This window comes from Podarcis bocagei (assembly GCF_964188305.1).
Source record: "Podarcis bocagei genome assembly, chromosome: 3".
Taxonomy (NCBI): Eukaryota; Metazoa; Chordata; class Lepidosauria; order Squamata; family Lacertidae; genus Podarcis; species Podarcis bocagei.
The window spans coordinates 81,116,729-81,137,813 of record NC_138127.1 but is presented as its reverse complement, the minus strand read 5'-3'; the positions used below and the strand labels follow the sequence as shown (position 1 = coordinate 81,137,813).

Here is a 21,085-nt window from a genome sequence, read left to right as displayed (position 1 = left end):
TGGGTGCCACCAATGACAAACTAGGAAACAGAGAAAGAACTTGGTGTGCTCTATCAGAAAGTACGAGACAAAGCCGATAAACAACTGGAACACCAGCGCAGTGTCGTGCTCCTGCACAGCTCTTGTTCCTTTCGCAAGGTTTTTTTTTTATGCACAGGAAAACTTTCTGGCAGATTGTGCCCCTTGCAGATTAGCATGCATTGGAGGGGAAGGGGCGGCCACCAGCTGGATTTCTGCTTCAGGAGCGGTGACAGAACAAGTTGCGCATGCTTAGGAAATTGCGTTGTTGTCCCCTCACAGTTTCAGACTGTGAATATAAGTAGTGTTCACACCAGCATCAGTTAGCTGCTTTTAAATAATTAGCAGTTTGAGCTATTATGTTTTGAGAGGGAAACTGTCAGAATTTAATTCATGTGTGCATGTGGATGGTGCACCCAACATCCCTTTAAAACAGTAGCAAAAAAAATAATAAATATTTTTTCTTGTCTGCCATTGCATCTGAGAGTGTTGTTCTGTGGAGTTTTTCCAAGTTTTGGTGAACTTCAGTTGCGGTGACTTTGCAGACTTCATAACTCCCGTTTAGTGTTATTTGGGAGCTTCCACTTCAAATACTGAGCCAGAATCGTAGCTGTCCAGGGCTTTGATTTCTTACTTAAGGTGTTTTTACCCCAGTCAGTATCACTTGTTGGGATGGAACCATGAACATAACTGATACATATTTCCACAACAGATATCCAATTTCTGATTTTAAGTTTTAAATATTGTTTTTATGGTACCATTTTATGTATATTTGTTGCAAACCACTTTGATGTTTTCTTTACGAATTAATGTATGTGTGTGTATATATATATATATTTAGATCATGCGGGTAGTGCTGTGGTCTAAGTCCCCCCCCCCCCCGGATGCACTCTTCCTGCCCCCTCTTCAGATCCAGGGGCAGAGTCGGTGACAGTGTCCAGGCCAGGAGGGCAGTTCCTGCCATACATTTCTTGCCTCAGACAGCTACTGTGATGGTATTTAGAGTCCTCCCTCATGGGAGTTTGATGGAGTTACCACTCCTCTCTTAGCGATGTCTGTGGCACTTCATATACAGTGAACTTGCAGCTTCATATGCAATTCAGTTAAATCAGAGTGCTGAGATTTGAGACGCGGATGGTGCTGTGGTCTAAACCACTGAGCCTCTTGGGCTTGCTGATCAGAAGGTCGGCAGTTCAAATCCCTGCGATGGGGTGAGCTCCCGTTGCTCGGTCCCAGCTCGTGCCCACCTAGCAGTTCGAAAGCACATCAAAGTGCAAGTAGATAAATAGGTACCTCTCCGGCGGGAAGGTAAATGGCATTTCCGTGTGCTGCTCTGGTTCGCCAGAAGCAGCTTAGTCATGCTGGCTACATGACCCAGAAGCTGTACGCCAGCTCCCTCGGCCAGTAAAGTGAGTTGAGCGCCGCAACCCCAGAGTCATCCGCAACTGGACCTAATGGTCAGGGGTCCCTTTACCTTTCTATCTATCTATCTATCTATCTATCTATCTATCTATCTATCTGATGTAGTCATTTCCTTAGTAATCTGCAGTTGACTGGATCTTTAGAAGCTCCCAAGCCAGGATCTTTAGAAGCTCCCAAGCCAGATGGACAGATGAACAGATAGATAGTCATTTCCCCCTTATATTTGTAGTCTACCTTTCCTGAGATGGAGCCCAAGGTTGGGTACATGTGGTTCCCAAGCAGTCATCCATCCGCACACTGACCAAACCCATACCTGCTTAGATTCAGCAAGCTAGCAGCTCTAAATGCATTCTGACCATACCCTGGGACAGACGGATGGCTGGTGCAAGAGATGCCTGTCCATGAGCCAATCACTGTAAGCAGCAGTGTTGAAAGGGGGGGAGGTAAATGGATAAACTGGTAGGTTGGAAGAGAAAATAATACTTGAGGTTGTATCTCCTGTGCAATTGAACTTCCTCTCCCCTCCCCTCATGACTTCCATACCTGCTCCAGATCTGCTCTGGATGGCTTGAGGAACCCACAGAACATATTTAAGGTGGATCAGAGAGAGGAGAGGAAGTTCCGTTGCCCTGTCACTACACTAGTGGAGCCACTTCACTGGATACTGCCCATGACATAAAGCAGCTGTAAAATCAAGAGTCAACTTTTACACACTTTTGCACCTGAAGCCAAAAAGAGAGACAAAATTAACATGCAGAGGATGCATTTTGGTATTAGCTTCCTCAGTCAGCACCAAATCACGCGTGTTAGTCATGCAACACTAATTCCGTATGAACTGCACTGCTGCATTTCCAAGCCTAAATTAAAGTGGCTGCTTTTAACCTCATAATTCACCAGAGTTGCTAGAACTGATGGAACTCCAGTAACATCTTGAAGGCCAACCCTTTGACCTTAGCTACTCCTGCTTTATAGCCTTGAATGATTTGGGTGTAAGTTATTTGGTCATTGGGCTTTATTGGCGTAAGTTTAAACAATAAAATCATATAAAGGCATCCAAATACATTAATAATCCAAATACATACAATATATAAAAGACTAGATAGCCACCATTGAATAAATCAGGCAACTTTAGATATAGATTTAAAGATCTCGGCTAAATACACCAAAACCATCTTGGTAGTTTGGGGAGTATCATCCCTCAACAAATAATTGGATTACAGACTCTTTGTAAATCGATATTTTAAGCTGTAAGGGAGTCACTAGGAGATCTCTGCGAAGGGTGTCGAGAAGAGGACAATCCAAAATTTTGTGATCTGGTGTTTTCTTATTACAGGAGCAGAATCTGTTCTGGAAGGGGATTTTTTGAAACCTTCCAAACAAAACAGATGAGGGGAATGCATTTAGATGAGCTAGCTTAAAAGCTCTGTGATGCAATGGAGTATCTAAATTATAAACGCAATTAGGCATTGGTCCATGGTGGGGCTGCAATCCTAAGTAAGCAGATGAACATACAAAAGGCTGGGAGGGGTAGAGTTTTTGGATTTCATGGTCTAGCAGTCTCTACTTGATGACAGAGAAGATTTGTGACTCATCCAATAAAAGAAGGGAATCTATTACAATTCCTATTTGCCTGAGTTTGAGGATAATATCAGAAAACAATGTAAAATTATGTGTATCTCTCAATAAAGAAGTTAGTAAACTTTCTGGGTCTGTATTAAAGTGATTTTTTAACCAGTATTTGAAAGTCATAATCCAGCCCCTAGATTCTAAGAGATGCTGGCCTAACTCTGCGCAAATAGCAAGATAGGAGATGTATTTTTGAACTCTTAGATTTTTTTGGGGGGGGGGGAAGGAGGCCTGTACACCCTCGACTTTGTTGTTAAAGTCAGTTATCCATAAAGGAGTTGTGAAACAGTTTTTGCACTATAGCCCCTAACCGCTGCAGGCACACTACCATAAAAAAATAGAATTGTTTAATTCATGCTGCAGAGCATTTAGCTAAGTCGGTTATCCTGTTACGATGGGTCACCCATTTTAGATTGTAATAAAAGGTGATGCATTGGTCTTTAAAGCTTTTAATTTGTTTGATTTCTTGATCACCAATACACCATTTAGATGAATGCCAACAGTACTAGTACTTAATTCAAAGAGATCCTTCAGAGAGCAACTTTCCTCCCTATGGAGTTCCAGATCTGTTTTTTGGGGGACATTTGAAACATTCTGGAATGTCATGGGGTAGGGCAGGGCAGTTTGGAGCAGGGAAATTATGTGCAGAGAAAGGGCTAAATCTTCCCTCCCTTGCCACTTCTGTAATCCTGATCACCTCTCCTCAAGGAACACTTCCTGTTTTAGAAATTGCCATGGAGACAATATGGCTCACTACCATCTAATATGACAATGGCTCTTAATCTAAAGTGCGGCTCACTTGAACATTAAAACACTTAACATTTTAAACCAGCAATTAATATTTAAGTATAGCTACACATATTGTTAAAAGAAGGAGTCTACATTATTGCTCTGATGCCCATCAGCGTGCAGAAATGATTTTTTCGGTTTCATGATGAAATACAACTGGTTATCCCCCCTTCTTTAGAGGAGAGGGACTTTATTGCTTTGTGTAAAGTCTTAGATTTGTTATACAATTGTCTGTTTCCTTTCCTCTTCTTTGAGATTCAGTCGAAATATTTAAAAGACAAAACATATTGTCAAGAGTTTAGATATTTTTTTCCTCCAGACTTTTCTTTCTTTCATAAAGCTACCCACAGCACACTGCTTGTCATTAAATTCTATTTTCTTGGCAGTTGCTATTAAGCGTATGCAAGTCTGGAGTCATTTGTGAAACATCAGCTGTCATGAGTTTGTTCCAATTTATAATCATCCAGGATTTTCCACGTTGCTTTCAAAGAACAGGGTTAAATGCATGCCCCGAAAGAGAGTTGGAAATGGCTTGCTGATCTCTATTAATCTGCTGTTTCTATAATCAAACACATGTGTTTGTTTATCTGGTTAAATTGTTAATGATATCGAAATTGGCTGCTGGAAGCTGAATCATCCAGCAGACATTTCCGTCGCTGTTTCTTGAGTCTGCCTTGTGCTGTGGCCTGTAAAAGAACAATATATTCATAATTTTAAACCATTACACTAACTTCTTGCAGATCTCATCTCAACAAACCACCCCATCCCCTATTTTAGACGAGTGAGATTTGATGTCTCGGCGATGGAAAAAAACGCTTCCAACCTGGTGAAGGCAGAATTTAGAGTCTTTCGATTGCAGAATCCAAAAGCTCGTGTCTCGGAACAACGGATAGAACTGTATCAGGTAAAACTGTGGTGATCATTGCTGTCTCATGACTGTTACCTGTGTGACCCTTTCTGCGCAATGTAAAGTTTGGCTGATGTACACTCTCTCTTAACAGGGAACTGTGAGAAATGTAGTTCATGTGAGGCAGGTCTGGGGATCTGCAACAGAATTCTCACTACCTCACCAAACTACAATTCCCATGATCCTTTGGGAGATGCCAGACCACTAAAAATAGTATAAAGCAGATCTAAGTTTGTAGTATGTGTATTAACGTATTCAAGAATCTCTTGCACGTTTTCTGTCAGATATGAGAGAAATGGGAATAACAACTTGAACATGTATCCCAGCCAATTCAGTTTCACACTTACTTTAGAAACCATAGTTTAAGCCTCAGGTGTGAAAACAACCATAGTCTGTTGAATTATTTTGATTGGAGCTCATGGTCTCCCTCTTGCTGGGCTAGATGGGTCTCTGGTTTGATTCATAAGGGATTGTCTTATGTTCTTGGGAGCTGGAAAAGAAGGTTTCTCCTTAAGACGCTTTTACAGTAGAATTAAAAAAGTGGTACCTCAGGTTAAGAACTTACCGTATTTTTCGCCCTATAGGACGCACCTTTTCCCCTCCAAAAATGAAGGGGAAGTGTGTGCGTGTCCTATGGGGCGAATGCAGGCTTCAGGAAGCTATCCGCAAGCCTTGGGAGCTCCGCGGGAGTTCCCGTCGGGCTCCCAAGGCTTGCGGATAGCAGCCTGCATCCCGAAGCCCGGGCTTCGTGCAGATATCGGGCAGCCCCACAAGCTCGGGGGACAGTGGGGAGGTGCAGCGCCACCATCCCGCTGTTCCCCGATCTGGGGGGGGGATAAATCTCCCCCCCTTTATTTCCCCCCCAAAAAAACTAGGTGCGCCCTATGGGCTGGTGCGCCCTATGGAGCGAAAAATACAGTAATTCATTCTGGTGGTCCGTTCTTAACATGAAATTGTTCTTAACCTGAAGCACCACTTTAGCTAATGGGGCCTCCCGCAGCCGCCGCGCGCTTTCTGTTCTCATCCTGAAGCAACGTTCTTAACCTGAGGTATTATTTCTGGGTTAACAGAGTCTGTAACCTGAAGTGTCTGTAACCTGAAGCGTCTGTAACCCGAGGTACCACTATATTAGGTGGGCTGAAACTAAGTAGCTGTGTGAGTATTTTGCACTGGGTATTTTATTGAGAAACACTGCACTATATTATTGCACTTAACAGAGAAATGTCTTGTCAACCCAATGCATGCAGAAGGCCCCAGGTTCAAACCCCAGCACCTCCAAGTATGGCTGGAAGAGAACCCTTCCTCAAACCCTGGAGAGGTGCTGACACCCAACGTAGACAATGCTGAGCTAGATATACCAATAATAGTATAGGGCAGCTCCTATATTCCTCTGCTTGAATAATGCTTCTTTCTTCACTTGTGTCTTGCTCCTGTTGGCATGGCACAGCACCCCTGAACAGTGAGGTTTAGGGTGAGCACTTCATAAGAATTCTGAACTAATATCAAACATAGTATTAATGAGGGCTGCATCCATGTATAATAATATAAAAAGGTAAAGGGACCCCTGACCATTAGGTCCAGTCGTGGCCGACTCTGGGGTTGCGGCGCTCATCTCACTTTACTGGCCAAGGGAGCCGGCATACAGCTTCTGGGTCATGTGGCCAGCATGACTAAGCAGCGCACGGAAACGCCGTTTACCTTCCCGCCGGAGCGGTACCTATTTATCTACTTGCACTTTGACGTGCTTTCGAACTGCTAGGTTGGCAGGAGCTGGGACCGAACAACGGGAGCTTACCCCGTCGCGGGGATTCGAACCGCCGACCTTCTGATCGGCAAGCCCTAGGCTCTGTGGTTTAGACCACAGCACCACCCACGTCCCTAAGTATAATAATATAAATACATATAAATAATGTCATACATACTCAGAACTATGCCCCACTGATTTCTACAGTTAAGCAAGGATGGGATCCCAGCTTTACAGCTGTGTCTTATAAACATTTACTCAGAAGCCAGTCCAGTTCTTATTCCCAAGGACATGTGCTCAGGATTGCAGCCTTAGTTTGTTAAAAATCAGAGCCGAAAGCTGGGCGGAGTCTTTATCTCATCCTCAACCCGTCTGACCCCATTTTGTCGTCTTTGATTATTGATGCTGCTATACATTCCTGGGAGTTTGTTTTATTTTTGTTTCTAACCATTCCGTCACTTAACTGACTTTAAAAGAAGAAGAAGCATTGACTCACTTATTTGTTTGTTTAACATGTTTATACCCCACCCTTTAGCAAAAATAAAAATAAGAAAGACTCTTAGAGCAGCTTACAAAAATCAGTACTAAATTAATCCCTGCCGTCTCAGGCTCACAATCTAAAAAGACATGGCACATAAGGAAAAAGGAGTGGGTGGGAGGAGGAAAAAGCAAGCTCCAGAACAAAGCCAATGCAATTCTGGGCTGCATCAATAGGAGTATAGCATCTAGATCAAGGGACGTAATAGTGCCACTGTATTCTGCTCTGGTCAGACCTCACCTGGAGTACTGTGTCCAGTTCTGGGCACCACAGTTCAAGAAGGACACTGACAAACTGGAACGTGTCCAGAGGAGGGCAACCAAAATGGTCAAAGGCCTGGAAACGATGCCTTATGAGGAACGGCTAAGGGAGCTGGGCATGTTTAGCCTGGAGAAGAGGAGGTTAAGGGGTGATATGATAGCCATGTTCAAATATATAAAAGGATGTCACATAGAGGAGGGAGAAAGGTTGTTTTCTGCTGCTCCAGAGAAGCGGACACGGAGCAATGGATCCAAACTACAAGAAAGAAGATTCCACCTAAACATTAGGAAGAACTTCCTGACAGTAAGAGCTGTTCGACAGTGGAATTTGCTGCCAAGGAGTGTGGTGGAGTCTCCTACTTTGGAGGTCTTTAAGCAGAGGCTTGACAGCCATATGTCAGGAGTGCTCTGATGGTGTTTCCTGCTTGGCAGGGGGTTGGACTCGATGGCCCTTGTGGTCTCTTCCAACTCTATGATTCTATGATTCTATGAAGTGCTTTCAACACAGTTATATAGTTCTATTCAAGCAGATTTCGACCGTCTAAAGTAGCAGTTCCTTGCCAGTGTCAGTGCTTGTCTTTTCCTTGATAAACCACAGTCCCCCCCCCCCGGATGCACTCTTCCTGCCCCCTCTTCAGATCCAGGGGCAGAGTCGGTGACAGTGTCCAGGCCAGGAGGGCAGTTCCTGCCATACATTTCTTGCCTCAGACAGCTACTGAGACGGTATTTAGAGTCCTCCCTCATGGGAGTTTGATGGAGTTACCCCTCCTCTCTTAGCGATGTCTGTGGCACTTCATATACAGTGAACTTGCAGCTTCATATGCAATTCAGTTAAATCAGAGTGCTGAGATTTGAGATGCGGATGGTGCTGTGGTCTAAACCACTGAGCCTCTTGGGCTTGCTGATCAGAAGGTCGGCAGTTCAAATCCCCGCGACGGGGTGAGCTCCCGTTGCTCGGTCCCAGCTCCTGCCAACCTAGCAATTCAAAAGCACACCCAAAAGTGCAAGTAGATAAATAGGAACCGCTCCGGCGGGAAGGTAAAAGGCGTTTCCATGCGCTGCTCTGGTTTCGGTGTTCCAGAAGTGGCTTAGTCATGCTGGCCACATGACCCGGAAAAACTGTCTGCAGACAAACACTGGCTCCTTCAGCCTGTAAAGTGAGATGAGCGCTGCAACCCCAGAGTCGTTTGCGACTGGACTTAACTGTCAGGGGTCCTTTACCTTTTTTTTTAGTCCCCCCCAAAACCAGCAACAGGGACATGGCATTTTCAGCTTAACTTCACTGTGGTTTTTCATGCGTTTTGTGTTTAGCCATTTCCCTCAAATGACGTCTGTGAAATGATTAATTGAAATTAGGAGCCTGCCTTACGTTCTTACATCTTCAGCCAGATAATATTAACACCACCACACCTGAGCCAATTCATATAATTTAAGCCCTTTGTTTCGAACCCTGTTTTCTGCTTGCGTTTTCGGTTTCCTTTACCACATGGTTGCCAGGCTTCAGACTACAGATTGTTGATTATATTCTGTGTTGTTATAATTCACCACCATATGAGATACCATTTATATTTTTTTGTTTCAGACACGAAAACATATTGGGTTATCTTGGCTTTGGGGAGGGGTGAGGACAGGGGGTGACTTTGGTAAGCTGGGGGTGGCTTTGGGGAGTTAGGGGGTTTCTCCGGATTGGCAGGGTTGGCAAGCAAAGAAAGCAGGGGCACAGCCCCTGGTGTGTGTGAAAGAGTCAGTGACTTTTTAGTTTGATATAATAAAACTTGATTTAAAATTTGCATTCCACTTTTCCAACAAAGTGTTGAGTGACTCGCAGTAATGACAAGTGTTAACAATTAGCAAATGTTTCAGTCAATACGATCATAGCCTGAACTGAATATGGAAGTGATCAAGAAAGAGATCATCTCATGGTTTATTCATGGACTCTAATACTGGTTTACTGTCTGCAAAAAGCCACTTGCAGTTGCCATCTCGGCCTGTGATAAATGTGCTCAGATGATTTATTTTACCACTTCCACATTTATTTGAGGCTGGAGAAGCGGCAATTCCATGGATGGAAAGTAATCCTAGAATGCGGATGTGTGAATACTAGTTCTTCCAAATAGGGACCGTTTGTGTACAGTCCCATTGACTACTGTACATACATCATCAGGCTGCAACGAGATGTTATGACAATCACCAAAAACAGTGGCTATGCCTCCTTTTCCCTCCAGTAATGTTTAGTAATTTATATTATTTATTCCTTATCTAGAGTTGTAGACCACCCTTCATCACTTTTATAATGATCTCAGGGCAGTTTCTAGAATATCATAAAATAAACATCATTACACACACACACACACACACGCGCACACACACACACCAGTTAAAACTATCATTAAAATTGCAGTTAATGATGAATGCTGCAGCCCAATTGCTGACAGGAATAAGATTCTGTCAGCATATTACACCTTTGTTCAAAGATCTGCACGGGCTGCTGTTTTGTTACAGGGCCAAGTTGAGTGTTTTACTATTGGTATATAAAGACGTGCCTTCTCAACCAATTTCAGCCTGCAGAACTTGCCCTTTTACAAGTGCCAAATAATGTTCATTCCACATTTTCAAGGAATCAGTCTTTAGACTGTGTCAGCACCTGAAACCTTTTTTAAGCCTACCCAGACATATGAATTAGCTACCTGTATTCATTCTTAACATTTTACCAATTTTATTTTTGTTTTAATGTTAATTGTTTTAATGATGATGATTTTATGCATATTTGGTTTTCTAATAGTTTTTGTGGATTTTAGCTGTGTATTATTTGCAATTTTATTATGCACACCCCTTAAAACTAATAAAAAAAAACCACCCCAGAGCATCCTAAAATTACTGAAAACAAAAAGCAGCCTCGCTGGTTTATGCCTGGTAGAATAGGAATGTTTTCCCTTGATGGTGGCAATCCATCAGGGTCTGTAGTCTGCTCTTTTGGCAGTAGGGTGTTCCATAGGTAGGGACCCACAACAGAGGAAGCTGTTGCACATGTCACAACCCAGTGGGACAAGCTTAACAGTGAGACAAGGGCCCGGGATGGATGATATAGGAGAACATGTCTCAAGAAACATGCCTGCCATGACATCATCATGCACTGCTATGACATCATCGCCAATGTGTTTCACAGTCATCAGCCAATGAAGCAGATTTAGCAGGAGACTGTTTTGTTGGCAGCCATATTTCAGTCCCAATATGTCATTCTAGCCTCAGAGCTACATAGCATTGTTGTTAAGGAATCATAAAAGGGACCCAAGGGTCATCTAGTCCAGCCTCAGTGATGCAGGAATCAGCTGAAGCATCCAAGACAGATAGGTGGCCACCCAAGCTCTGCTTTAAAACCTCCACTGAAGGAGAGTCCACAACCACCCGAAGAGATCCATTCCACTGTTGAATAGCTCTTACTGACGGAAAGTTATTCTGGATGTTTAGTTCTTTCTTGTAACGTGAAGCCATTGGTTCAAGTCCTACCCTCCATCCAGACAGAATTCCCCTGTCCCTCATAATAGTAAAGGGTCCTATGAAAACTGAAACATATTAAAGAGCCTTCCTGGGTTTGTCTCTTCCCATTAATGAGAGCCTACCATATAGTTAAAGCTATGGTTTTCCCAGTAGTGTTGTATGGAAGTGAGAGCTGGACCATAAAGAAGGCTGATCGCTGAAGAATTGATGCTTTTGAATTATGGTGCTGGGTGAGACTCTTGAGAGTCCCATGGACTGCTAGAAAGCTCAAACCTCTCCATTCTGAAGGAAATCAGCCCTAAGTTCTCACTGGAAGGACAGATTCTGAAGCTGAGGCTCCAATACTTTGGCCACCTCGTGAGAAGAGAAGACTCTCTGGAAAAGACCCTGATGTTGGGAAAGATTGAGGGCACAAGGAGAAAGGGACGACAGAGGACGAGGTGGTTGGACAGTGTTCTCGAAGCTACCAGCATGAGTTTGACCAAACTGTAGGAGGCAGTGGAAGACAGGCGTGCCTGGCGTGCTCTGGTCCATGGGGTCACGAAGAGTCGGACATGACTAAACGACTAAACAACAACATAAGACGCTGTCCTCAACATAAGTTCTAACAAAAGACCAAGACTTTAGGTAATATAAGACGGATAAAAGTCCTTTAACAGGGGGAAGGGGGAGGGAAATAAAATGATTAAACAAACAAGCTCAAGCATCCACCAGTGTCTCTTGCTATGTTTTGAAAGATTGATGCCAAATGCGGGATTTATTGGAATTTGATCAGATAAAAATTTGAATGTTGTGGGAATGTCTTTGAACCCGTCGACTTGGCGGCCCCTTTGGTAGCCTTCACCACATCTTTATTTTATTAAGGTGCTTCTGTATTTAGAAATAAACCGCTGCTCCCATTTTTCTTTTTCTTTTTATGAATAGGCATCCTGAAAAGGCACCCCTGGCAGAGTAGGACAAGCGGTGGGGGGGGGCAGTGGAGGGAGGAAGCAGAGCAGGGCACAAATCCTATCCGTTGTTTGGAGTGGTTGCAGCGAGATTGTTTTTATGGCAGTTTATTAGCTACAGACTATAAAACAATAACGTGTTCAAATGACTTCCTATGGAAACAGTGCCATGTTTTGGTAACACATCATAAAGCATCATGAGGAATGGAGCTGAAATTCTGGGTTTTATTACTACTGTTATCTGAGGCTTTAGCCTGCTTAGGTACCTGATAGGCTGCTGGAAGGGAGGAATGCAATGATACAGGGAAGGAGGAGTTGAGGGGGGGCACATTGAGCTGCACTGGGCTTCCAGTGGCAGCTCGGACCCCAGGGGGGACATTATATTACAAGGAAGGACTTGAGGAGGCAAAAGGTTTAAGACATTTTTCTGCTCTCAGTTACACTGGTGTGGGTTTCGGATCACCAGTACGATTCCTTCAGATCCTGCTGAAATAAAGATGGGAAGAGATCGCACAGGAGGAGCATGGTTGCATAATGGGATCCACAAAGAGCAGAATAAGGTGGAATAGTTTGGTGGGTGGGTGTTGTAGAATGGACTGTACCACTTCATGCTGGAAGTGGGTGGGGGCCATCTTTTTTTGGATTCTCCCCTGCACCAGCAGGGAATTGACTGGCTGGATTCAGTAGTGAGAGGTAAAAGGTAAAGGTAAAAGACCCCTGGACAGTTAAGTCCAGTCAAAGGCGACTATGGGGTTGCGGCACTCATCTTGGCTTTCAGGCTGAGGGAGCCAGCGTTTGTCCACAGACAGCTTTCCTGGTCATGTGGCCAGTATGACTAAACCACAGCAGGACGCCATGACGGAAACCATAGCGCAGCGCACAGAAATGCCATTTACCTTCCTGCTGCAGTGATACTTGTTTATCTACTTGCACTCGCGTGCTTTCAACTGCCAGGTTGGTAGGAGCTGGGACAGAGCAATGGGAGCTCACCCCGTGGTGGGGATTCAAACCGCCAGCCTTCCGATCAGCAAGCCCAAGAGGCTCAGTGGTTTAGACAACAGTGCCACCCACTGGTGGGGGGCACCAGCTGGGGAACCCACAAAGAAGAAGGCTCAGAGCCAGGGGATCGGTGATGGGTCGACAATGAGTGGTCAGAATCTGAAGAAGTAACAGGGTTTAGTGAGCAGGAAGAGGCTGTGGCAGAGGGCAATCCAGAATCAGAGGCAGAAGTGCAGGCTGGAGAGGAGGGCAGCCAAGAAGCAGAGAAGACGCAGGCTGCTGAACAGTAAACCCTCTGGAGTAAGTTACCAGCTGAAATTAGACAGGCTATACGGGGGCCTTGTTTATTGACATCTGTCTAGAAATCCAGATTGCTGGTTGCACCCATTGATCATCTTAAGTGTTTGCTACCATTGCTTCTTAAGATATTGGTGTTAATGCAGCTGTGAGACTTTGCAGCTGTCCGCAGGATTCCTCTTGTGTAGCCTCACTTGTTTGTCACCAAACTGCTGATGACTAAGCTCTGTCTCTTGGCTTCATTCAGTCTTCCTGCAGCAAATGTATGTGACTTAGAGGAGAGCCAAGACAGGATTGTGCAAGAGCCATTCCACACCAGGCTTTATATTGGGCATAAAATCTAGCATCAAATTATCACCCTAGTTTATTTATTAATTCTCATGTTGGGATGCGATGGCACTGAATGCTGACCTCCAAATATTGGAAGAGGTGTGTCAAACAAAACAAAAAAGAGGGCTTGCTCTGGTTTAGTGGCTTTGACTTCTATGGCTTGATGTTTTAATAAAACCTACCACGCCTCAGGCGAGCTACAGCTAAATGCTCGTGCCTTTTTTTGCCGAGGTTTATTTGTTTTGCTTTGCATGACATCTTCGTTCCTGACAATCTCGACATCTCCCTCAACTTCAGGAAATTGCACCGAGCATTTCGGCATTTTCCTGGGGAGAAACTTTGTTTGTCTGTTTTTTGCTTGACGGTACTGAGACCGCTTTGTGCTGAACTGTAAAGTGAAGAAGACAGAAACAAGGGCGAGTTGTTGGGACGCCTTCCCAGCTTTGTAGACGTTATTTTGCTCTGCTAGCTAGATCAGAGGTAGCAGCCAACCAATGTGGTGGCCTTCAGATGTTACTGAACTACATCTCCCATCATCCCTGACCATGTGCCATGCAGGCAAAGGATGATGGGAGTTGGGGTCCAGCAACAACATCTGGAGGGCATAATATTGCCTACGCCAAAGCCAGATGGTTAGTGACTTCTTTGCAATGTATTCCCACAATCGATAACTCATTCCATTACCATGAGATTATCCTGCGACATGATTAAGGAAAATGTTTTGCATGGATCTCCACTTGTTGGTGGTACCAGATTATGGAGGTTAGTGAGAAATAACCTAGTCCACATGGAAGAACACTGATGTCATGTGGTATTTATTTGATCAGTTTCAGCAAATTTATACAGTACAGCGGAACCTCTACTCATGTACAGAATCCATTCCGGAGGTCCGTTTGTGAGTCGATCCGGGTCGCTGGTAGAAGCGCCGTTCTGCCCGTGTGCAGACGGTGGCAGCCGCTTCTGAGCATGTGCAGATGGCAGAAGCTGCTTCTGCACGTGTGCGAATCGCGGCAAACCTGGTATTTACTTCCAGGTTTGCTGCGGTCACGAGTCGAATTGTTCGTGAGTAGGGGCGGTGGTAAGTCGAGGTTCTACTGTTTCTAAACGGTGTACAATGAAGATACAAAAAAGATGCAAATGATAAAATATGTTAAAATGTACTGTTAAACCAGAAAAGCTTACTTCAAATGCCTGTTGAAATCTTTAAAAGTCTTCATCAGACACCTGGTGTTCAAAAGGAAGGGGACCTGTCCAGAGGCACCAGCTTCTCAGGATGACTGAGGGGGTCCGGATATCACGCATGGAGGCAGGAGGTGGAACCAAAAGCCCCCTGAACAATGTGGGGCCCAAAGTGCCTCAGCCCCCAGGAACTAGCACCTACGGTAGAGCTTTTCAAACTGTGTGTTGCACAACACGTTAGTATGTCAGCTGCAGTGTGTAGGTATGCCGCACAAACGCTCCCCACACTCCTCCTGGGGCTGGAAAGGGTTCGTTTCACTTCCGGTTTGCTAGTAAAACTGAATTACTGTGTCATGAAATGTTGCAAAACTGAATTACTGTGTTGCAAAATGATGCCTGTCCAAAAAGTGTCACCAGCTTGAAAAGTTTGGAAAGCACTGACCTACAGACCTGTGTGAGAGAAATCCAGAGAATTAGGCCCACAAATCTGAATACGCAGTTTCTGGTGGATGCGAGCTGTGCGTCTGACCCATGAGAGACTACTAACACTGACTCCCCTGAATATCTCAGTGATCAGGCAGGGATATAAGGCACCAAACAGGCCTTATGATGTCCTGGACCCAAGATTTGACCTTGAACTTGGCCTGGTAATGTATGAGCAGCCCATATGATTGTGTTACTGTTGTGCTATGGTTGTTGAAGTACCACTTCCTACATTTTCTGCTACACAGGTAGTTGTCATATGTAAGGATACAGCCTTGCAGTTGCAAACCGTCCTCATTCTTTATTGCTCTCCACACTTTCCATATACCTGCTCCTTAAACACACTCTCTGGCAATATTGAGAGTAATCATTTCCAACGTAGGCTTAAATTAGACAGTGTAGTGTTGTAGCCGGCAATGAAAATGGGATGTTGTTGGCAAATGTGGCTCTTTGATCAGACTGTCCGCTCCAGGAAAAAGACTGACACAGAGCAGTTCTGTATACGCGGTGTTACCCTTGCAGATAGGAGGTGTATTGTTCATAACAGCCAGCATTAAGAGCTGGCAGTGAAAAGATGGGGCACCCAAAGAAAGAAACAAGCTGTGGATGGGGACAGGAAACCCACCAGCCCATTGTAGTTTGTCAACAGATCCCTGCACACATTGAAAACCATTTCTCACAGTCATGAGGGCTAGTAACATTCAATTTTTAAAAACATGTCTGATTTTTACTATTGTTCAACATGGGTGCAGAGGATGGAAGCAACCCTGTTGTGACTGTGTGAACTAATGTGGCTGCTACACCCACCCAAGCCGTAATTGGGTTTGGTCTGTGTCTGCAGCATGTACTCTTTATTTGCAAACTTGCATGATGAACGTGCTTGGCAATTTCTCAGGAAGCGGATCACAGAACTATAGGCTTTAAAACATTTGGCAAGTCATATGTACCTTTTGTATTTTGGCAAGAACTCTGCACCTCGTACAATAGTTTATAAGGACCACATTCTGCTCTCAATTATTGCCAGATCCAAACCTCGTTGAAGCCAAGGGAAAGACCCCTGTTGGCTTCCGTGGCTGCAATGCCATTCCCCTTTGCAATCACACACCATTACGCAAGGCTGGCCGACAGAAGAGCAGGACGTGGAGGGTTTGGCAGGTAGGCCTGGTTGCCTAAAAAGGCCTGCTTGAACCCCTGTTGAATGACGTCTGTGCAAAATGTGCTGGAGCGGCTTTGCAGTAAGTGATGGACAACCTGAGTCACTTTCCCAGAAGAGAGAAGCAAACACATAGGATTAGTTGACACCAGAGCTGAAAACTCAAGTTTTCCCCCTTCCTTCCATGAAACATAAATGGTTCTCTCCCACCCCCGCTTTATCTTCACAACAGCTGGGATAGTTTGGGTGGTAGAGCGTGAGACTCTTGATCTCAGGGTCACGGTTCATGTCCCACGTTGGACAAAGGATTCCTGCATTGCATGGGGGTTGCACTAGATGGTCCCTTCCAACTCAACACTTCCATGATTCTAACCTTCTGGGGCAGGTTAGGCTGAGAGATAGAGACTGGCCCAAGGTTATCCAATGGGCTTCAGGGCTGAGTGGGCAGCTGAACCGGGATCTGCTCCCATCATAGTCCAGTGCTCCAACCACCGCTACGCAGGTGTGGCATGGACCAGCCTTTAGCAATTAAGATGGTAGATGAAGATACTAGCAAGTTAAACTTACCAATTTTGTTTTGAACACGTTTCCCCCACCCCTGTGCGTATAAAATCTGTTTATGTGTTTATGGTGTGGCCAATGTAACTTAGAAGTCAACTTGTAGTTTAAAGTTGCATTCATGTCTGTTTATCGATGGCGCTGGGTTCAGAAGGGCATTTTTGCTCACGTTGGTGACCTTAAAGAATGTACAGTCGATCTCTGTATTCTCATCATACACTGCTCACAAATACAGTGGTACCTCGGGTTAAGTACTTAATTCGTTCCAGAGGTCCATTCTTAACCTGAAACTGTTCTTAACCTGAAGCGCCATTTTAGCTAATGGGGCCTCCTGCTGCTGCCGCGCCGCCAGAGCACGATTTCTGTTCTTATCCTGAAGCACAGTTCTTAACCTGAAGCACTATTTCTGGGTTATCGGAGTCTGTAACCTGAAGCGTATGTAACCTGAAGCGTATGTAACCCGAGGTACCACTGTAGTTGGTTATATAACCAAGTAAGCATCACCTTGGGCTGGAACTGTGGAACAGCAGTATTAAGTTCACGGCCTGTACGGCTCTGAGAGAGAATGTCTGGAAGATGCTGTACAGATGGTATCTTACACCGACGAAATTGGCCAAAATGTATAGATTAAAGAACAAGACATGCTGGAAATGTGGTGAAGTGGAGGGAGACCTCTACCATATGTGGTGGCTATGCAGCAAGGCGAAGGTCTTTTGGGAAGCAATATATAATGAGCTCAAAAAAATATTAAAATATACCTTTCCCAAGAGACCCGAGGCCTTCTTGCTGGGAATTATGGGTAAAGAAATAAAAAATGAAGACAAAAAAATATTTCTCTATGCCACCACAGCAGCAAGAACTATGATGGCACAAAATTGGAAATTAGAAATTATGCCTAGTATAAGTGACTGGCAGGTCAAAATGATAAATTACGCCAAGCTTGATAGATTAACAGGCAGAATACGAGACCAAGATGGCCAGAAATTCCAGAAAAATTGGAGTAAATTTTGGAAATATATTGGAACAGATTTATAAGATGAACTGGTGGGATTAGAACAACTCTATCAGCGAATAATTATAAGTTTAAAAATTAAATACGCAATCATGGAATGTATTTGATACTTACCAAAAGGGTGAAGGGAAGTCAAAGGCTCGGTAGAGCCTAAAATATTATGATTTTCTTTTTTATGATTTTGTATGTTTATACCTTGTTTGTATAGTATGGGGAATGGGAATAACAAGCTATGTAAATGTGTTTATTTTGCATTTGTTTGTTCTTTATAAATTCTGAATAAAAACTTAATGGAAAAAAAAGCATCACCTTGGGCTAGTCACACTTCTCTGAAGTCTCTCAGCCTCACTCACCTCACAGAGTGATTTTTGTGGGGGAGGAAGGGAAAGGAGATTGTTAGCTGCTTTGAGATTCCTTAAGGGGAGTGAAAGGCGGGATATCAAGTCCAAACTCCTCCTCCTCCTCTTCTTCTTCTTCTTCTTCTACAGAATAGGTTTTGGAGGTTTGCATGAGGTCATCATTTTGTACTTTGGGTGTGAGACAGAGGGAGGGGTGGTGGTACCCATAATGGCAGTTGTGGGTAGGGGGATGGGGCACTAAGGTGGGGACACTATGTGGGGAGACTCAGATGCCTACAGGCCATCCCATTAGGCAGGTACCTTGTGGAATGGCTGCTGTGCTATCTGGCCTGCTAGTCTTCTATTGGTTCACAATGAAGTCTCACGCATCCACCTTTTGATTGTAGATGAAGGAGGCAACTTGGCATGTATTACTGAGATCTAGATGGAACTGATCTAACCCAGCTTTGCCCACATAGGTACTTGGTGCAGCACCAGTTTGTCGCCCTTCCTTTATTCAGCTTTAAAGTACAGTGGTACCTTGGGTTAAGAACTTAATTCGTTCTGGAGGTCCGTTCTTAAGCTGAAACTGTTCTTAACCTGAGGTACCACTTTAGCTAATGGGGCCTCCTGCTGCTGCCGTCGTGCCGCCGATGCACGATTTCTGTTCTCACCCTGAAGCAAAGTTCTTAACCTGAGGTACTATATCTGGGTTAGCGGAGTCTGTAACCTGAAGCGTCTGTAACCCGAGATACCACTGTATCTCATTTTGGTATTGCAGTTGTAGCTCATTATACTTCCCTTGCCACATAAGACAGTAAATTTGCATGCATGGATGTTGCACTTTCCCCTGCAAGTTAAAACATGTCAATGCGACACTGGCAGCGCAGGTAAGGATTGCCAGTTTTACAAGCAAAAGCACTGGGCAAGTTGGGATGTCACAACAAACCATGGTTTATCTTGACAAGAGCGAGCAGCTGTGGGCCTTGGGTTGGTGTGTTCTGTTCCCCACCTCCTCTTCCAATGCAGTCATGAGGCGGAGGTGGGAAGGTCTTGTTTCCTTTTTAGATTTCATTTTGCCTGAATCCAACAAACTGTGGTTTGAAATTGGCTTGTTTTAACAAGCCACAGTTAAAATTAGGGTTTGGACAGCACACAAAAGTGTGGTTAATTTTTTTAAAAAAGAAAGTTAGAGACCCCGACTCACTTTGTCTCTTTCCCATCAGTGTGTTGTAATGGCTAGCTACGGTTTGGGAGTTGTTGTTTAGTCGTTTAGTCGTGTCCGACTCTTTGTGACCCCATGGACCAGAGCACGCCAGGCACTTCTGTCTTCCACTGCCTCCCACAGCTTGGTCAAACTCATGCTGGTAGATTTGAGAACACTGTCCAACCATCTCGTCCTCTGTCGTCCCCTTCTCCTTGTGCCCTCCATTTTCCCCAACATCAGGGTCTTTTCCAGGGAGTCTTCTCTTCTCATGAGGTGGCCAAGGTATTGGAGCCTCAGCTTCAGGATCTGTCCTTCCAGTGAGCACTCAGAGCTGATTCCCTTCAGAATGGATAGGTTTGATCTTCTTGCAGTCCATGGGACTCTCAAGAGTCTCCTCCAGCACCATAATTCAAAAGCATCAATTCTTCGGCGATCAGCCTTCTTTATGGTCCAGCTCTCACTTCCATACATCACTACTGGGAAAACCATAGCTTTAACTATATGAACCTTTGTTGGCAAGGTGATGTCTGCTTTTTAGGATGCTGTCTAGGTTTGGGAGACTAGGGTCTAAATCGCCACTTGGTGACCTTGGGCTAGTCACTTCCTCGCAACCTGGCCTACCTCACAGGCTTGTTGTAGGGATTAAATGAGAAGGTGGGGAACCATGTATGCCTTGAGTTCCTTGGAGAAAAAGATGGTATGTAAATGAATGAACCATGGTTCAAACTGTTAGTACTATTTGCCTTAGCTGATCACTGGACAGGGGAGCATCTAGCCCATGAAAGGCATTTCCCAAGCCCTGTGCTTTGCAAGCCTGGCACCTTGGCAGTCACCTGGGGCACCTGCCACTAAATCTGGCTCTGGGCAGTGGAAAATGGTATCTGGGCGCAGATGCTGGTACACTGTTAAAGCTAAGCAGGTCATGTCTTAATGATGGACATTCTGCTAGTAAATAAATCAGTGAAAGCAAGACTAGCATTTTTATTTTCCAAGATCTTTTTGAATCACGTTATCCTATGGAGAATTTTATATGCTTTTTTGAAAAGCTAACACACTCTGGGTTATATCAGAAATACGTAAAGCAGGTCAACACAAGTAAAAGAGGATGTAGTCTGGGTTTGAAATGTGCTTTTATTTTCCTCCAGTGTCCCGGCAATGATGAAATTCTAACCCACTTTGCTGTGGTTTGTAGTAACTTCTGGCTTTGAAAGCCTGGATCTCAGTTCTGTTACCTCTTTGTAATGCGCAGAGAGATCGAGCCAGGAGGGAAACAGCTCTGGGATGAGCAAAGAATCTTGGAGCCATGAGTTAAAGCTACTCTGATCTTTAAAACCCTAACCATCCTGCCATATTCATTTGCAACACAGGAACATACGCAGCAGCCCAGATGAAAAGCAGGATGCCACCAGGTCTGGTTGCAACATCAATGTTGGAATCCAATTTCATTCTATATATTTATATTCATATCTGCTGTATGTGATTGTTTGTAACCTGTTGAGTGCTGCAGTTATTTTCTGTACCATTGCCATCTTCTTTTGAACTAGTTTTGAGCTAGTTTTTCTTCTCAGTGAAATCCTGAAAGCCCATAACCAACAGAATGCATCTTGTCTTTTCTCATTTGCAGGTTCTGAAAACCAAAGATCTAACATCACCTATGCAGCGCTACATTGATAGCAAGGTAGTTAAAACCAGAGCTGAAGGCGAGTGGCTATCTTTCGACGTAACTGATGCGGTGCACGAGTGGCTCCACCACCGAGGTGACCATATCCTAAGCCTTTGA

General features: G+C 44.4%; 1 protein-coding gene across 1 annotated transcript in view; it reads left to right on the top strand.

Annotated features, from left to right (window-relative positions):
- Nucleotides 1-21,085, top strand: part of TGFB2 (transforming growth factor beta 2) — an 82,594-nt gene that overhangs the window by 52,724 nt on the left and 8,785 nt on the right. Inside the window, exons 2-3 of the mRNA XM_081186080.1 lie at nt 4,596-4,759; nt 20,930-21,062. Of these exons, the coding sequence (XP_081042206.1) occupies nt 4,596-4,759; nt 20,930-21,062 (297 nt within the window). The remainder of the gene's footprint in view (nt 1-4,595; nt 4,760-20,929; nt 21,063-21,085) is intronic.